This window comes from Oryzias melastigma, linkage group LG12 (assembly GCF_002922805.2).
Source record: "Oryzias melastigma strain HK-1 linkage group LG12, ASM292280v2, whole genome shotgun sequence".
Taxonomy (NCBI): Eukaryota; Metazoa; Chordata; class Actinopteri; order Beloniformes; family Adrianichthyidae; genus Oryzias; species Oryzias melastigma.
Window position 1 is genome coordinate 14,375,678 of NC_050523.1, and position 19,862 is coordinate 14,395,539.

The following is a 19,862-nucleotide window of genomic DNA, read 5'->3' on the forward strand; positions in this document are numbered from 1 at the left end:
GCCAGGGGAGAAAGACAGAGTGAAGAGGGAGGGGGCCAAAGCAGAGGGAGTCGCACACCAGAGGAAAAGAGGAGAGGCGGCTCGCTGCTCCAGCAGTCAGACTCTGAGAGGCAAGGACAGAGGACAGACGAGGAGCTCTGCTCACTGACAGACGCACCACGAGAGACAGAGAGGTAACGACGAGAGCCAGGGGTCTCAGTTACACACTTCAAACCGGGCTGGACAACGCAAAAGAAGAAAAAGGAAAGAAGAAAATCCGGATTCTGTAACTTCTTCTGTGCCTGGATTTCTTAGAGTTTGATAGAAGCTGCATTGATGCGTTTTTTACGTCTGATTTGACACTTTTTTTTTTTTACTTGCTGTTCCTACTCGTACCAAGCACTTAGCCATCTTTTCCTCAACCTCATGTCTTAATGTTGTCTTCTTCTATGGATGGCTGAACAGAAGTGTAGTAGAATAGAGAATCACACATAAAAGTGTGTTGGGATTTGGAGTGTTTGCACAAGGAAGCACAGAGCAAACCATCTGGAGGAGAGCCGAAACGTCAGTAGTTCTCGTTCCGAAGTGATCTGAGTTATGGATGTTGACACATTCCTGTGGTGCTTTTGAGGAACAGCCAGTGAGGGGGACAACAGCAGAGTCGGCTGCAGCACCGCAGGCTCCTTCCACCAGCGACATCCCGGTCCGCAGAGCTGATCACTCCGCTGCTCCATCCTGCTTTAGCCACGTTCCACAGGTTTCAACACCTACAGTCCCAGGGAGGTTGTGGGTTCCCAGAAAGGAGGAGGCTTAGCCGGTCAGTCGGGGGAGTTTCTCCCACTCTCTTTTCCTCTCCCTGCAGCCAACTCAGCATGCACCAGCCCTGGATCACCTCCACAGCTCACCCAGCTCCACTACCATGTGTAGATGGACAGTGACACAAGGTGCACCGGTCGCCTGGTTCTCCTCCTGCCTCTGCTGCAGACCTCCTTCCCACCTCCTCTCCCTCTCATTCATCCTCCTGCTCCTCCTGCTCGGACCCCCCACCTCCTCCTCGCCACTGCTGGCCAGTTTATCAATGAACTCCGAACAGAACCATAATGCACAAAGGCCGAGCTTTTCTCACTTCTTCATCTCACATTCGCCACCTTCTTCAACACCTCCACCTCCTGCATCCTCGGCGCGGTTGCCCTGGGCGATCAACGTGTCATCGTCGTCCACAGCCATCGTTGGGCGTCACGTGCGGAGCAGCTACAAGCATCTACAGGGGGATGTGCGCAAGAGGAAGCTGGTCTCCTTCAAGTACTTCTTCCTGCGAATCGGCGAGAATGGAGCCATCAACGGCACCGAGAATGAGGACGATCAGTACTGTAAGTATCTCTGCATACATCCAAATGAGAAAGAATCAGGGGTCTTGCTGTCTTTAAGTCTACTATCTCAGCCAACTCAAATTTTTTACAAACATCAAAAGCTAAACTCAGAGAATCCGCTCAAGCGTATTTTTTTTTTCCGAGTATTCTCGCCCGCCAACCATGTACGTTAAGACAGGTGACTGGGCAACAGAACAAATAACATAACTGCATGCTTCCAGCCTTCTTTCCATGTGTTGAAGCAAAGCATATTTGTCTGACTACAAAGGCTTCACAATAGAGGAGCAGTAGACAAGAGAAGAAAAATAATCAAGCCAAACAAATAAAAAAAAAGAAGAGGATCCACTGGAACGAATTGTAAATTGCCCAGAGAAAGTTCTTCCTCTTTGAGGAAATATCTAAAACAGCTCTGACCAAACCACTGGGAGAATGACAAGCCCACTCACTGCTGTTGTGCTGCAGATGTAATGGTGGTGGGCATATGTTAACCATGAGGCCCCACTTCCTTCAGATGTTAAAAAATAACCAATTCTTTTCATGCAAGCTTTTTACAAGATGTAAAATATGATTTTACCCTGAATTTATGTGGAAGAGGGTCACTGAGCACACATGCTCCTTTGTCAGTTCCTATTTGTGGAGTCTTTCACGTTGACTCAGTCATCTGCTGCTTAGCATTAAGAAACTTTTTTAAACCTATTAAAAAACGATTAACCTTAAAAACGTTCTATCTATAAAATTAAGAGGTAAATACCGCCAACTTGTGTGATGGAGGTGTCATCCAGCACTCAAAGGAATCTAAGGGTTCATCAGAATCAGTTATGGCTGATCCAGAACAGAAGATCAGCTGTTACCTTTCTGTCACCAACAACTTTTATCTCCAAGTTAAACACATCTGGAAGTTTTCCAAGGCTGCCCCAGTTCTCTGGCCTGTCAGAGCCACAGAGGAGCTGCGAGGCCTCAGGGAGCACTGACAGCATCGGCTGAGGGGGAACAGAACATTGCTCCCACATTTACCTGCCCCAAAATATTTTTGGACTCTCCGATTCAGATGGGAGACATCAAATAGTTCATATCGCTGACTGAAGTTTTGATGTTTCTCAAATTTGCCACATGCTTTTCCACCCGCTGCTGAATGTCAAGTGTGTATTTGTGGGATTGTAACCCCTTTAGGGGGTCTTTATCCCTCGCACACCTCCATACATGTGTCAGAGGTTTGCATGCATGTGTCTGTGGGGCTGTACAAGCCTCTCCCGCTGGGCACACACACAAACACACACACAAAGAGGCCACTCTTGCACATGGCCTCCATATGGCAAAGCCCACTTTTATTAGGGCCAGGACCAGTTTAAAATGTGTGTGTGTGTGCCACTCAGACACCAAGACTCTGCCAGACATGGCTGAAGGAATTTCAATTAGCATCTCTTCCTCCCTCCCCTCGCCTGCAGTGCTATCTGACACACACATGTACGCACACTTTCACACACAGAGCTGCAACGTGTCACTGGCATCAGATCACTGCATTAAAAAGGACAATCCACCAGTTTCCTCACCTGGTGGAGAAAACAGGTAGGAACTTTACAGAATAAAAGATGATCCTGTCAGGAAACCTTATAGAAAAAAAAGTCATCCCACCAGAAGTTAAAGAGATGGCGGGTGAAAAACCTGACAGTGATGGAAAAGAAAGATCAGTGTGTGCAGGTCGTCGGATCTGCATGTCCGCAAACACCAGCGTGCACACAAGCCGCATTCATCTGCACCATCACGCTTTCATTTGCATGTGCCCTGAACAAATTGCACCTTTTAAACGAAAGCAAACACAACATAACCTAATTATGCTCGCTTATCTTTCAACATGGATGTGGTTTTTTTTTTTCCGAGTCCTCTGTGCAGATTCGGTTTGTTTTTACACTTCAGATCATAACAGTTCTTCAGTCTTTAAGAGCCGTCGCACACAAGTCGGCTGCTTGAAAGCTGTACGCACTTGTGGTTGAATCGCTCGCTTCATCTGCGCTCCACTCAGTATCCTCAGACAAAACCTTATTTTATACAAAAAAGAGGCAACTTGTTTTGAATAGAAGGTCATTAAAGCAAAGAGGCAGGAAAACTGCGGCCGTCACAGGAGTCTTAGATGTTCCGGGAGTCGGATTGCAAATGAGCGTCATTAAACAGTGTCAGAGGTGATGAAGATGTTTTTAGCTCCAGTTCCGGGCTCTGCATAATCATCTTGTCAGGGCCGAGTTGAGCATATCACTCAGACTTCAGGACATGAAGTGTGAAGTTTTGCTCATTAGAGGGCTGGCAGTGTGAGTGTGAGCCGATGGGCCACCTGTCCGCCTCGCCTCTGTCAGTGCCTGGGAATCCTACAGGGATGATGCATGATCAACAGACGATCCGGCCGCTGACCAAAAGCAGCAGCAGTGTCCTTGTTCCCCTTTATGTTGTCCACAAGCTGCCAAAATTGTGTTTACTGACAAACAAATGAATCTAAGGAGCAAAGGAAGTTGTGTTTGGAGTGTGACCGCAGACCTCTGCTCAGTTGCTGCTCGACTGGAGCGACTTGATAACAGATGTGACCGTCGCTGTGGCCAACCGGGCTGCAAACATGACTCCCACTAATCAGGAAACAACAGGGATGGATGTTTCAAAGCAGTTTTCAGACAGATGTAGGCAGTCGCTCCACTTTGCAATGCTGTTGTGGCAAACCCCAAAAAAACCTTTGAACTTTTACAATTCTGATCAATCATTTGCTTATTGGTGTAGCTGATTCTATGAAGTTTATTATGCTGTGAAAATAAACACTCGAAGATCAACAAACTTCAGACAAACATTTCGACAAAATAAAGTTCCTCATTTTTCCATCTGTTTTGGGAAATTTGAACATTTTTGTATTTGTATTTGTTTGACCACATTATTATTTGTAGAAAGCAAATGCAGCATGAAGCTCTGTCAGATGTTTCCCTGCCAGTTAGTTAATCCGAACTGCTGAACGCGCTGCGGTTTCTCAAGTTGACGTTCTCATAACCATAAACATGCCTTCATCTTCTTCCTGAGCGTCGTAAATCTTTTGTGCTCCGGCAAGATTGATGGGAAACAAAACTGCAACAAGTGCTGACCCTTCAAGATTTTTTTTAAAAACATCTCCCTGAAATTAGTCCCAGTCTTCTCCTCTTTCTGTGTTTGGACGTCTTCTTTTTTTTGCGGGCTTAGTCTCGATGTCTTTGCTCAGTTTAGGGTTCTCATGGGAAAAGGTAACAGTGTGGCCCATAAAAGAGAGTTATGAGGTGGTACTGGATGCGCCAGGAGTTAGTGTCAGTGTTGCTTTTCATTTAAAATTACTCTGACATCTTAATGGACTCTTCTGCTGCAGCCGTAAATAAAAGCGATGTGCAAACGCCACTGCAACATCTTGCTCGGGAAACTCTGAGGTGAGGGCTCTTATGGCAACCAGAGCTAGGTTTAACATCAATGAGCATGCTTAATCATACTATAAACATGGACTGACGATTTTTACCTGTAAGAGAAATTGGTTGAAAGCAAATGTGGAAGAAAATCAAAGCAAATCTTAAAATTTGCCTAACTTTAAGACATCAAAATGGCAAAAAACTTACCTAAAACAAAAGAGCAGAACCTTAAATTGGGCATAAATGAACTAAAAACTATAGAACCACACCCATTCTGACTGTAGTGGATGCTTACTTTTGCCTACATGCTGTCAAAGTGCTGAAGTGATGATAAAAACCAAACCCGGCTTTCATTAGTCTCATCATGAGGCCTTTGCTGATGAAGTTTGAGTGGCTTAATGTGGTGACCTCACCTACAGAAAGCGCCACATAGCTGTTTAAAGCCACGACCATTTATTTTAACTGCCCTCCTTCATCTGCACTGTTTAGGGGTCTCATTCCATCCCACACTCAGGAGTGAGTGTGACCGTCCAGAGGTCAAGATGAGTGAGTGACCTTTAACCCCCGTTACTACCCGTGCAGGGTCATTTTCGGAGCATGAGCGTTAGAAGTGCTGACACGAGCGTTATCCCAATAAAAGCGAACCATCTTCATATTTGGAAAGATGAGGCCAGATGTGAATGGAAGAGAAGCTTCATGGGCTGACATGTTTGAATAAAAGGCATTTATTGTCAGTGTTAAGAAGCAAGACAATCAAAGTGTTGAAGAAAAGTCCCTACTAGCATTGTGAGTGTGCATATTTGTGATTTATATTTCCTTAGGGTGGTTTAATACATAAAGTTTTTCCAATTTCCTCCTCAAAGGTCAGTTGCGCATATCAGAGATTTAAAATATTTATGTTAAGAACATTAAAATGCCAGAAAATACAATAAAAAAAGTCAAACGAACAACCCAATCAAGAAAAATAAATAATAAAAAACATGTTTCATTACTTAATTCCTTGAAAGAGTGTTAAACAAACTCAGTGTTTTTAAAAAATGTGGTTCAAAATCAACCATTTGCTTGATCGGGCAGTTAAAGGGTTAAGATTAATTTGGAGATCTGAGAGGGCTGCAAGGTTGTGATCTCTTTTCCTAAGTTTAGAGGAAACCACTTACAATTGCTAAATATTGATAAATAAATATTTGTGGTTCTGTTTAGGAGTGAGGAGGCTTCCTGGATCCAAACGTGTTCCCTCATTTGGCCTTTGCAGCATTTCTAAACTGTTATGGAACCATTAAACCATATCAACAAAGCTACATTTTATGTTGCTGGTTATCTATACAGACTATTTTGATGTTAAAATTATCACAAAAAAAAGACAGTCCTCTATAAATTGGGTACTTCTTCAGTGAAGCTCTGATTTCCGACATACAAGCAAGTACAGTGAAGAAAGCTTCACGAATGCTGATTTCTAGGGAAATTCTTGCTGTCATGTGATCTAAATTGTGCATTAAATCAATATTTTATGCTAGAAACGCAAATGAAAACAGGCAACTCAACTATCTAAAGATATAGTTACATTTAAGGGTTTTATTTATGGAAAAAAAATATGTTTATTTTGGGTGAGTCAGCTCAAAACTATTCTAGAATTTGCGTCATAAGATAATTTTTACAGCAATTCTTTAAAACTTCCAAACATATCAACCCTAAACTCCAAAAAATTGAAGGATTTTTTTTTACTTTTGAAGGTGAAGGATTGGTCTCATTTTTGTGCAGCTGTTTACGCTCTCTAACATTGTTTTTTTTAAATTCACAGTCGATCGACATGTCAGAAATGGGAGACAGATTTGCAAAGATACTACAAGCTCAAACAGTCACCTTAAAATCAACTTTCTTGAGACCTTCTACCTAGAGAAAACAGCTCAAAACAGACACTCTCTGTTATTCTCAACGTTTTTTCATTCAAACTTAGAAACACAGTAAAGCAGATGTATTTTGCAAAGACTGAATGGATCTGTAGCCAGCTTGCACATAGCTTTTATTTCTGTTTACTGCAAAAGAAATTGGCGTTCACTCTGGAATAAACAGCGATACGAAGATTTGCTTCATCAGCAACACCCTCGTTTCTGTGGTTTGGCATTCTTGCATTGCTTTGTCCTGCAAAAGTTGACAGCAAAAGCAAAACTTGGCTTCAAAAGTGATTGCATCTGACAAACAAAACCTAAATCTATTTTAAAGGTCAGTTTATAAGAAGAGCTAATCAGATTGAACCCTCTGCGGTATCCAATAGTTCTATCCTGTTTGAAACGGACAAACTCCAAGTGTGTGTCCAGCTTTCTGAAAGCTAAGAAGGATGAGTCTCTAATGTGGATTTTATTCAGACTTTGCCCATTAACATTTGTGCATTAGAAAAGCCTTCAAAGTGTGCTAAAGTGCTGCTTTGGTGTGAGCTTAGAACCTGTGAAAAGGCCAGTAAAGCAGTGGGTGTTGGAGAACAGCATGTGTGACCGATAACATCCAGGACTGCTGCCTCACCAAAAGCCCCCCCCCCAAACCAAAAACACACCTTTTGGTCCGGCGTCCACTACACACACACAAACACTCAGGCATGAAAGTGAGGTTTTTAATGGAGTCATCAAAGTAGAGCGGAGAGCCGAGTTCAGAGCGGCATCTGGACAGTCTGCCTGTTTAAGCGGAGCAGGCAGGAATTCCTGCTAATTACTGAAAGTGTGTTTGTGTGTGTGGCGCACAGAATAAAAAAACCCACACTGACAAAAGCTGAAATCAGACTACCAACAAGTCAATCCGCAGCAGTTGGGTGAAAAATGCGTGAAATGCAGACATGCGTCAAAGTCCCTCTGCTGAACACATAACTCCTGCTGTGTCAGAAACATCTGTGTGATGTTTGGAGAGAAACTGGAAGCTTTGCCACTTTATCACATTACAAAGTCAACTATGTTAGAGTAATCACAATTTTACTTGGATGTGTTTTGCTATTCAATCAAATCCCCATTAGCTTCACAGTGAATTTGTCCTGGTTTTCTCTCAGATGCTCTTAAATACGTGTGACATAATCTGCTCTGCTCTTTTTTTTTTTTTTTTTTTTTTTAGTCATCTCGGATTACTCCAGCTGGAAGGATGAGTTGCGCAGATGAAACTTCACACTTTCCAAACTCTGGGGATTTAAGTTGATAGTTTTCACTCCGGTGATCTGGGTTTGTTGGATTTTCTGTTAATCCGGGTTTGGTTTTTGTTTGATTAAAAGATAAATTTTGCATGCTTTTGTTTTGGAAATTCATATAATAAAACACTGAAAACAACTACAACTGTAATTTTTACATAAGAAAGACCAAAAAAAGATTTTAGATTTTGGATGGGGCCTTTGATGTGGCCACTAAGCACAAGATGACACTGTTGTCGACCACAGCAGTCTAAACCAGCCCCTCCATGTTCCTCTGAATGCAAAATATACAATGGTTTCTAAAGTCCTCATCAGCTCTCACCAAACGATGTGCATAGCCAAAGGATGTTTTGTCTTGCGGAGACACCAGAAAGAGCTGGAAAACTTCAACGCATTTGTCTGACCCCGTTAAAGATGTGGGTGGCCACGCTTACGGCAGCTAGCAGGGCTGCTCTTCTTTAAGGAAATCTAGTTGTTAATGCTCAGTAAATGCAAGCATTGCCATCTTTTAATTTGAAGTTATTTTGTTGCACATCCCACCTATCCGAAAAGCCCTTAAAAATGGAGGTTTATGATGAGTTAGAGCTCTCCAGGCGGCAGACCTGCTGACAGCTGGTCATTGTGTCAAGTTCACAAACCGTCCTTCAATAAACAGTAGAAACGTTTTCACAACCTTTTGGGTTCAACTGGAGACTTACTGACGGGGTTTCCATAGTGGGGTCAACGGTAGGTCTGTGTGAGGCAGTGATCTATTTATGAAGTGAGAATGAACCTGTCACTGAATCTGCAGCTCAGTGGGTAATTTGAGCTATAAATGAGGTTTTAAACAGAATATTGATTTATATTTTAAATAAATCAGGGTAATAATGCTAGCTTGATGTTAACGTATAATTGGATTTCCTATAGGACGGCTAATGCTAACGCTGGTTGACATCTTTATTTAATCATAGGCATGAATTTTCCAAACTCTTTAAAGGAAATATTTTTAAGTAATCATTTGTGGTCTAAAACACTGTTTTTTGCTCATACTTTCTTCTTTTTCTGGAATAAGATGTAATGCTATAGTACGATCGCCACCTAGTGGCCAAACTGAAACACCCTCCAGGAGAGGCAGAACAATTGTTGGAGCTTCTCCACTTGAGAATCCATGTAACAATGTCAGCTTTGGAACTGTATCAGATTAATATGAATATCTTCAAAACATGCATAGATTATTAATGCACTTCTAAACAAATGTGTCTAAAAGTGCAAACCGTGTAAACTTAAAATTGAATTGAATCAAATTGAATTGGGTCGATCCAGGCTCTGCTGAATCAAATCAAATCGATTCTGGAAATTATTGGTGATACCAGCCCTTGTTACGATGATAATGATAATAATCATAAAATATTAAACAAGTAACTTTAAGACGTGCTTTTGAACAATCTAAAAAAAAGTGTTAAATTAAACTTTTAACAATTATTAAGCGTTTTTCTGTGCAGGTTTTGGTTAGACAATTCCTTATCAAATGTTTTAATCGATTTTGACTTAAAACAAACTATAAGCAAAAAATAAAAATGCTAATAAAATGATTTTCTGTTAAGTTTTATTTTTTGAAACCATTGTTTGTTGGATTCACGTTGTCTGAATTCTGTTGTAAGACAACATTTGTCTGGACACACATTTCTGTTCTCTCTGGACGTTTGAAGGAGTCATATTTCCTGTTGGGAATCACGTCTAGAGAGAACAAGATTTTGACAAACTGTGCACTAAGTACAACTATGGAAGAACCCACTTAAAAATAATCAACCAGTGCTGTAAATCATAAAAAGCTTTGTTGACCCAGTGGGCACAGCTACTGTTCACTTGTTTCCATTAATCTTTTTGGATAGGTGAAAAAAAATAGGGAAGAAACCATATATATATAAAAAATAATCCAAGAGGAAATTAAAAAAAAAGTGTGCATTTCTATTGATGCATTTAACTAAGAACAGTATGTCCTGTGTGTCACATGTTTCTTCTTTTATCTACTACATTGCATTGGGAGCCTTTTGTTGCAACTATGCTTTTTATCTCAGAGGCAGACAAGCTGCTCCTGGTAGCTGGTAAGGAGGCCACAAAAGAGTTTTTTGACAGATCACATCAAACAGGATGAGGGTAAAGAGTCGGAACTGGTGGAGCATCCTCTACTGCACACACACACATCCTACTTTGTATGTAACACAGCTGAGAGACGGAACATTTTCAACCTGATGGATCCATGTTTTGTTAGGTGACTAATGCACTTAACATTGCGGAACAGGATGGAGATGTGGAAAAACCTGAGAGCTTAGGAGTTTCCCAATCCTTTCTTTACCAAATGAGGGAAGACGAGGCACAGATAAAGGTTTAAACATGAAAAAAATAGATAGCATTCTTTTAAAGAATAAACAACCATGGACAGGAGTTGTGTCACTAGAAAGCATCAGATTAAATATTATCAATGACTTCATATGCTTAAAAAAAATCAAATTAGTTTCAAGCTAAATATGTAAATATATACAGATTCAGTAGAAAAACATAATTATATTGGAAGAACAGGCGCTGAAAATGAGTTATGGTGAAATGCTAAACCTGGTGTCTGCATTTGAGGATGTAAAAATGCTTCTGGTCTGTCAAGGCATCATAAAACACTCCGATCATGTGACAGGAGGGATAAGCATCTGTTAAAAACATTGCTGCAACGTTTCCTGCTGCCAATCTACTCGATTAGGCAGAAAAAAATGTAACATTTTTAAACATTTGCATCAATTTCTTCTGGAAAACGGTTGCTATCGTTGTTGTATCTATTCCAGCTCCAAGGATTCCCTTCAGGCTGCAGACATTTTTATGGCGTGTGTACCTGTGTACACAAGTACTTTGTAAGAAAAAAAAAGAAGTTTAAAACTGCAACTGGTTGAGGTCTGGAAGTTGATACGAACGCCCTGACCTCCTGCCAGCCTGGCAGCAAAAACACTTCTCTCCATCCTGTCCGTGTTCCCATCAGATCAGCCGGCCGGCCCGGCTTGGCTCTCCTGGTCAGAGAAGCAAACATGAAGGACTGAAGTATTTTTTCCTGGCTTACACCTCAGTCTCCGGGGCGTGTGGCCAATGATCTAACCAGAACGGAGCAGGGGGCAAGAACCCGATCTGACTGTTAAAGAGTCAACAAAAACCGGGGAGTCAGACTGGTTATTGATTTTAGGGAAGAAACTGGATTTATGGGACTTAAGGTTTTCGTCTCACAAGTTATTTAGTGTGACAGTTCCGTTGCTGCACAGGTGCTTTACAAGAAGAAAACTGTCATTTTGACTTCTGATAATGTGTTTTTTTAAAGAATAATGATTGAAATGTATTTTTTTCTGTGTCTGCAACAGGTGAGTTGGAGATCAAGTCCGTGGAGGTGGGAGTGGTGGCCATTAAAGGGCGCAAAAGTAACCGCTACCTGGCAATCCGCAAGGATGGACTTCTATACGGAGCGGTGAGTATTAGCGGCTTTAGTACCACTTTTTAATTTTGGATCATTTAGCTGTTCTGTGAAAGCTGAAAGGACTCATTTCTCATTAACTGCATGGGTTCAAAGTGGCCCAAATTCTTTGAAAGGCCGGAGATGAGACTTTCAGAGGAACAGGTTGTCAGTGCGAGCCCTGCTACCTGCCTCTCTTCTCCGCTCCATTCAGAGCAGGAAACACGATCCTTCAGTTTCTCTATTCTGCGTCGGCCCCTGTGGGAATAGCGGCCCTTGTTTCAAAGACCTGATTTTCAGCGTGGCTCTGTGAAACCACACCGCAGATGAAATGACACACGCAGACCAAAAAAAAGGGCATTTTGTTGCACAGCCTGAAACTGAATTCCCATGACGTCTTCTTCACGGTGCAACAGAAGCAAAGTGGTGCAGGCTAGTGAAGAGCTGGCATTCAATTACACTTGATGGGTTCAAACAGTGACTTCTTTCTTCAATGGTAATCAATTGAAATCTTTGTTTAATTGCATTGCCAGACAAAGGACTACGATTGCCTCTGGCTTGTTCTGTTTGTATCAGTGAAGATTCTATCAAAATCTTCTACTTTACAAACATTGTTTAGTCTCTTTGCTGCAAAAAAAAGAACCAAGTTGTTATTTTTCCATCACAATAATTAGAATTCAACACACACATTTACAAAAAAACTGATCAGCATCTGGTACATATTCTCATTTTGCTTTGAGAACATTCAGTTTTACTTCTGGAACCAATTTCAACAGCTGCAGCCACACTCAGAGGAAGATGCTGTGCACAGGCCCGTGTGTGTGTGCGCGCCTGAAAACATTTGTACTCACGAGCGCCAACTGCATCCAGTTAACTCGCCGACTTAAGTGACGCTAGCCTTGAGCACAACGGCAGCTTCCAGTAATGCGGCTCTCTTAGATCATTTCTCTTCATGAGAGAGTCAGTGCTCCAACACAAGCCGCAAACTTTGTGTCACCCCCTCATTGTTTACTAGCAGAAAGCCTGAACTTTATAGTAACACTTTGGCTATTTTCACTGCTAACCTTTAAGTTTAGATCTTGAAAGGTTGACTTTAGCACATATTAGTTCACAAAAATCTTTCACAAGTGAGTTTATCGATACCTCGAAAGCTGATAGTAAATGTTTGACTTCAGAGAGGTTTTCGTTTTTATCACTTTTATCACAATGATGATGATTTTACCATCAGCTTGAAAGCCCTGCCAAATTATAGCCAAACATCCTCTGATCTTCAATGCCTCGTACCTCAAACAACCAGCATAAACAGAACGTAAATTCATGACATGGTAAATAAAAGGTTCTAGTTAGTTGGCTGAATAGCTAGATAATGTCAGGGAATCAGCCCTAAGAAATTGCTACGTTTAATTGGAAAAGAGAGGAAAAGCACCTCAAAAAAAAGAAAACTAAAACACTCGGAGAACCGACTATATCTACTTTGGTGTCAAGTTAACAAAAGAACTGATAATGATGATAAAGGCTGACCATTTGTGCCACTTTTGCTGTTTTTAGAGGTGATGCAGTAGTTTATCTAAAACAAAATTAAAGTGGTTTTGCAAGTCGAGAACATCTGGGTTCAATTTGAAGCCGCACGAAACCTGATTTTAACTCCATCAGGATTTTTGCTTCTTCTAACTTTTGGTGTTATAGAACCAATTCTGGTTCAGTTTATTTTGTTTCATTTTTCTCTGGTTTTAGGTGTGTGAAAATGTTTACTTTTTCATAATTCTGCATTTAGCTGGAGATGTTCTGTGTTTAAGCTGGTATTTTATCTTTAAAGTCACACTCCAGTTATCGTCTTTTAATTATAATTCTGACATTTTTAGCCAAAATAAATCATTTTCTTGGACATAATTTCTGCAGATCAGCTGTAGTTCATCAGAAATTTGCCCCTCCCCTCCTTCTCCCTGTTGCTGAGATCTTGAAACAGGAAGCTTTTGGCCCACCCAGCATATTTTCTATGTCACAAATAAGCTCTTTTACAAACTTTTTTTGTCTGCTCCTGATTCAGAACAATTTGATACTTAGAAATATAATTTTAAGCTTCATTTTCTCCATAAATGTTCTCCATCATTAGAAAAATCCCAGAAGAATACGTTCAAAGACAAAAAAACATTATTTTTATCATACTAGGTTTTTACTGAGCTCTGACAAGAGCCGAACTCCTCGTTTTTCTCTGGTTTTTGGTCTACAAGCCATCAGTATTCACTCTGTAGCTAAACCATACCAGTATTCACTTGCAAATGAATCAAGGCCTTCTTTTACAGATGGTAGAGGTTTTGCTTGCTTTATCCACACTCCAGTTTAGTTTGGGCTAATATATTTTCAAACAAAGTTAAATGTCTGAAAGCATAAATCCCGGTCTTCACACACAGCTTCAGTGTAATTTTGTTTAAGTCACTGACCTAGATCTTCAGGTTCTGACAACTACTTTGTGCCTCTCTTATCTGGTCAAATCAAAGCCAGAAACCCCCAGTAATTTTGTTGAAGTTTGATCTTAAACTGTCATAAATACAGAAGCGTAATCTTTGATTAACTACGGTTGACTTTTTGCTTTCATGAGTCACTTTCTCCTGTCTAAATATTTACTTGCCTGTGTTCCGCAGAAGAAATACGGTCCGGACTGTCATCTAATAGAGCGCATCGAGGAAAACAAGTACAACACCTACGCCTCGGCTGAATGGAGGAACAAGAAGAAGTTCATGTTTGTGGCAATCAATGCCAAAGGAAAGCCGATCAATGCAACAAAAACACGGAAGACAAAGAAAGTCACTCACTTCCTGCCCACATTGGTGGAGCCATAACTTTGGACACAATGGAAGCATTTCACCGTGCAGGTGGACACGGTGATGCCGACAAGAGACAGATCTGACGCTGGTCTGGATGATGCACTGAGGAGGAAAGAAAAAGAAATCTATAGACATTCTGTTGCTATTGGATAAGGACATTTCAGTTTTTAAAGAAAGATGTATCTATATACAATGTGTATATTATTTTCTCCTTTAAGTTATAAAATACACTGGCACAGTAAAGATAGGAAAGGAAATGACTCATGTGCCAAAAGACGTTGTTATTATTCACATTTCTAGATATGTGCAGTCTATAACTGAGATTTCTCAACTGAAAGGACAATACATTTGTGAAGAAGGGACAAAAACACAGGTTTCAAATGAAACAAAACGTGAACGGAAGCAGAAAGAAGAAACAAACTGTTTGGTCAAGAAAGCACCAAGACAAATCTAACATTATCATGTTTTTCTTCTTCAGATTTATTTATTTTATGTACTATTTAACAAAAAAATTTGAACCAAAAACACAAAAGATCTATTGTAAAGCTATTTTTTGTTTTGCTGCCATCTATTCTTCTCTTTTCTATACTAATCCTTTATGCCTGAATAAATGTAAAGATTATATTTGTCTTTAACTTGTCTGACTTTGCATTTTTTGTAGAATAGTTAAGAGAGGATGCACTCCTAGAGACGCATACTAATGCAATAGTAAAGGGTGTGTTGGAAATCAGAATACCCTGCTAAATGTTTGTTTAAACTACTATAGATCTATGGAAAAAAACGATCAGGAGTCATTTATGTACTAAATGAAAAAACTTGGAAACTGAATTTGACTAAAAGATTGATCTTAAATAATGTCTTTGTACAGGAGTTCTAGTACACAACACATGACTAAAGTAATGCCTCTGTGCCATCAAAGGGGGGAATCAAACCTTGTCACTATGCTAAAGAACAGTTACAACTGCCCTTACCGATGGATAAAATCTGTCTGTGGACAAATAATGGGAAAACCTGTGCAGGGCACGTAGGAAGTCCACACAAAATTTTAAGATCATAGACAATCTGGTGAGCCTGTTCAGTGAAAATGGTTATGCGCATATTTTTCTATGGGCAGGTTATGGAAAACACTTATACAACATGTAACTGTAAGGGTGAAGTAGGTGAGATGCAGACATGAGCAAAGAGACCATTAAGCCTTGTTTTGATTGAGCGGTATGGCGCGGTATTTTGAGCGTTTCCATTGTAAAATGAATCCCTCAAACAGTACCGACTCGTATCTCTTGAGGTTTGTTGGTTCATTGAAAAATGGAACAGAACAGATAGGTGGAGCTGCTGTAGCCACCCGTTGGATGGCAGAAAGCTACAACATTAGAAAGCGCCAATATGGTGGTCATTTAAGCTAACATTTCAAACATTTGTAACATTTTTACAGTTTCCTGAGTACTCTTTTTGGTTACAAATCTGTATTGAAAATACCTATTAACAACCCTCCCTTGCCATCCTTTGGCGACAGTGTGATAAAGGGTGAGCTAGCGGCAAGCTAGCGGTCTACACAACGCATGAGCCATGAAAAAGGAAAAGCGTTCAGTGGAAGCCGTAGACCATTTCTTCTAAAGAGGCTTAACTGAGCATAAACACCCGCCAGAATTAACTGGACCTTACCGTACCACTCCTTACTAGACCGTACAGCACCACTCAGTGGAAACGAGGCATTAGCACTCTTCAAGTGATAAATTCACACTACTTCCGTGCCGTCTGACTGTTAGAAGTTGGGAAATTAGGCAATCAGAGTGGTGTTTTTGTGTGCATCCTATAGATACTTACGCATCACCTCCAAACCCTGTGCATCCAGTATGTAGGAGCCAGTACGTGCACCTTACTAATGACTATAGTGTGGCATAAGTGCACCATGTGACAGCATCATTATCATTTTTATGACCTCCCTTGAGATGGTCACACGAGCCTCAAGGAAAACTGCGAGACACACCTGCACTATCATGAAGATGTGACCGTACATGTCTCTCCACAGACAAGGACACCCAAAAACCAAACCTCCATTTGGGTGTGTAAGACTTAGACCTTTGTTTTGTGCATGATTGCTACTATTTTACCCATTTCAGTACAGTAGGTGTTTATCTGCACTTTTTTTGAGGATTTACTATCCACCATTAAACAGATTAAAGAGAGGTTTGCTTGTCCTCACATTACAAGAATGTGCCAGTAGAGAAGGCTAAGTTCATGGTCTGTCTAGTAGACTCTAGTTGAACACAATGCGTTTGGAGTTTTATTTACTTAGTTTTGTGACTAAGTCTAAGTGATCTGAGTCACTATCTGAAGGATTCACACACGAGACGGGATATTACTCAGAGCTTTAAAAAAAAAAAAAGGCATGTTTTAGCGATCACACTAGAACCTAACCACACTTTGGCCCTTTGCCTAACCGACCCCTGGTATCCATCAGAGTAATTATACTCTGAGGTTAAATGTATATGGAGGCATGTAAGTGTTTTTTTGTGAATGAGCTCTCATTTTTGCGTATTGGGGGAAAAATGTTCCATTTTCAACAAACCAGTAGATAGTCATATCAGAATAGGACAACCATATATTTATTTTAGGTTTAATGATGCAGCCAGAAACATTCTTAATTTTGGGGATTGTGAGTAACACTAGTATTACAGCTTCTACATTTAATTTGTAGAAGCATATATTTAAACTATTCTACTACTATACTCATTTTAATATTTTCTCCATCATCGATTATATAAAAAAACTGGACTGAGTGACTCCTCCCTCTCACGCTCCAAAAAGCTCCCATAGACTTCTATCGAAAAATAAAGAGCTATGACTCAGTAATTACATTTGTCAGAATAACCATTCTTTCTCTGCTACCTTTTTTTAAACATGCTATTGCTAACACTTTATTATTATTTTGTTCACAAGATTATTTCTTTTAATATAAACTGACCAATGAGATGCCTAAACAAAAGCATGTGTTGGCCTGCTCGCCCCGTCAAACATTCAAACTGTTTGATTGGCAGATTCTTCTGGGCCCGATTTCAGTGGAAGGGGTGTGGACTTCTAACAACCTCATTCCTGATTGGTGACAGTAATTTCCATAGAAATACCAACCAATCACTCCTTACAAAGCTCGTCTGGCTCCAAACGGCGGTATCCATATCGCGGAAAAATGGCGACTGAATTGGCTTCATTTCGTTGGAGCCGAGAGAAAGCCGTTTCTCTCAGTCCAGTTCTCTTGTACAGTCAATGATTTTGTCTTATTTGTTTCATTTTTTATTATTGCTATTAAAAAATGTGTCATAAAAAATGTTTGGCACAATTGTTTTGAGATGTAAGTGATGACTTGAATCTGTTAAAAAAACATTAGTTTGAAAGTTTTTCTGGTTGTTGTATTCCCGTAGTAGTTGTTCAGAAACAGTAAATGCCTGACATTGTAAGGCTCACACACTGATTGTTTTAAACTTCAGTTAGAGCACATGTGAGCTAGGAATAGTACTGAAAAAGCACTTTGATTCTTACTGTTTTGCCTTACAAAAAGAAGTTTCAGAGTAGCCAAGCGTTAGCTAAGCACAGCTATGAGGATGGCGAGAGTGCAACAAGAGATTTCAGTTCTACAAACTGAATTCTGGTAACTTATATCAAACACTTACTAAACGAGTGAAATTTAACATAATTTAGTCAGTAATTCTAGACATGTGTACGGTAATGCTAACCTAAGCTGAAAGCTTCAAAATCATTTCATGCTAATTCCCAAATGTTTCATTCTTATAATATTTTTAAGATCAAGACCAACATTTCCAGCTTTCGTTAAGCATAAAATTTTTCTTGTTTCAAGCACCCACACTAAGCTGTTGGAGAACTTCTTAAAACCAGGGCAAGAATCAGAAATCTGTTAGAGATTAAGGTTTTTGAAGAAAGCTCAGCACACAAACCTGCCTGATTAGCTTAGGGGTTTCCATTTCTCGCTGCAAAGACTTCTCCCTTACAAGTACACATGGCAAACATGGCTTCTTTGAGGATAAACACTGCCTTTTATGTGATAACAACAAAGACAAAACAGTCTTTAGAAATGGCCGACACATGCCCCGGAGCGCGCACACAGACACTGCTGGGCGGCTGGGTATCATCCAGTGTGCATCAGTGTGGTCTAGCAGCTGGGAAACACCTCCTCCTTGACCTTACATGTCTGAAACCTGTTGTTGTGCCCCCCGAGACAGACACACACATAGAGAAGGGCATATGGTATAACATAAATATCAGTCCTTTGTTTATCACCTGATTCTAATTAACTATGATGTCAGGCTTTCTTTTTCTCTTCTTCTTAAACTCATACCTTTTTGGGGTTTTTTTTCCCTATGTTTTCTTTTTCATTTTTAACTTGTTTCATGTCTCGGTGAAGTTCAGACAGATTCCAGCTCTTTAAGTGGAACAAACTTGGAGCAAGGTTATCGCACAGGCAGTCTCCCACTGCTGCCCGGCGCTCCACCAGCCGTAATTTGCTGGTTGCACACACAAGCCTCAGCCGTGCCATCTGTTTCTGCATGTCGCTCCTGTGTCTGTCTGTCCGAGCTCATTTCCAAGTATATGACGAAATCCGCAAGTGTCGGTCCATCCTGCTGTGTTTATTGCAGCAGGGTCCTCCGTCTACCCTTTGTGCTCAGGGATCCTTGGTGTCCCGTGCTCATGTCAGAACGTGGGTAAGTATGATGCATCAGGGGGCGATCCAGATTTCCTTTCATCCTCCCAGGGCATCCAGTCTTTTGTTTATATGATTACTTGGGTGTTCTGTAAATGACATATCCAGTGCAATTACTTTGAAACGCATTCAAGACGCTGACACCCCCCTCTCTATACCCCTTTTACTCCCACCGTAGGGTTCAAGGGCTGGCATTCCTCTCCCAAGATGTCTGTGTCATGTGTTGGTGCAACTCCAGAGATGTAAAACATCCCATTTAAGCTCATATTGGGGGACTGGACTGAAATATGGATATCTGAGACAAATTAGCTCACTCCGAGAGCCCACAGTGAAGTCTGCGTTTACAGTGTAACACGTGTGGACCTCTTGAAATATCTCAATGTAGTTTTATTACGACTTTAGCATGACTTAATGTGCTCTTGCCTTTGCCCGTAATCCATAACAAGACCAGACTTTTAAAGCGGGGCATTTATTCAAGACAGATGTTTCACACTGATTATCAGTGATATACGAGTGAGTCGGCTCAGCCACACCAAGCCCCACATCATTGCAGCTTGGTTACACAAAGTTTGTCGTGTCATTCTTTTTTTTCTGCATTGTGCCAGTGTATGTTTGGCTAATGTTTGGTTTGTTGAGGCACGCGGTGAGGCGCAGGATGCGGTTTTTGTTTTGACTGCATCGGGATCTGTCCGACCTGCAACGGACCTCAAATGAAACGTACACCCTTGGCTTCACACGTTCACAGCTCCTCTGTTTGCCCAGAGAGCCTTGTGGCCGTGCTACCTGACCGCAGCAGCAGCTGTGAATATTTTACATCCCGGTGAGTGCCGAAGAGACGGAAAAGGGTTGAAGGGAGAAGCCTGAGCTTAGAGAATGACTTGTGGGTTTGGAGGAGAGGTGAGAAGTCCTGGGGGCATTTACTGCAGTGGTGGAGGGGGGGCAACATG

General features: G+C 40.9%; 1 protein-coding gene across 1 annotated transcript; it reads left to right on the forward strand.

The window, feature by feature from the left end:
- Window positions 1-580: 580 nt before the first annotated feature.
- On the forward strand, window positions 581-14,830 carry fgf10a (fibroblast growth factor 10a). The gene is made up of 4 exons (XM_024299755.2): window positions 581-682; window positions 794-1,349; window positions 11,288-11,391; window positions 14,019-14,830. The coding sequence occupies exons 1-4, from the start codon at window positions 581-583 to the stop codon at window positions 14,214-14,216; spliced, it is 960 nt and encodes a 319-aa protein (XP_024155523.1). The 3' UTR covers window positions 14,217-14,830.
- The last annotated feature ends 5,032 nt before the right edge of the window (window positions 14,831-19,862 follow it).

Bases quoted from the DNA above. Each gene is read 5' to 3' on its own strand.
- fgf10a (XM_024299755.2), top strand. From the start codon at position 581: ATGTTGACACATTCCTGTGGTGCTTTTGAGGAACAGCCAGTGAGGGGG. The intron at 1,350-11,287 runs GTAAGTATCTCT...TGTCTGCAACAG, and splicing joins GAATGAGGACGATCAGTACT to GTGAGTTGGAGATCAAGTCC. The intron at 11,392-14,018 runs GTGAGTATTAGC...TGTGTTCCGCAG, and splicing joins ATGGACTTCTATACGGAGCG to AAGAAATACGGTCCGGACTG.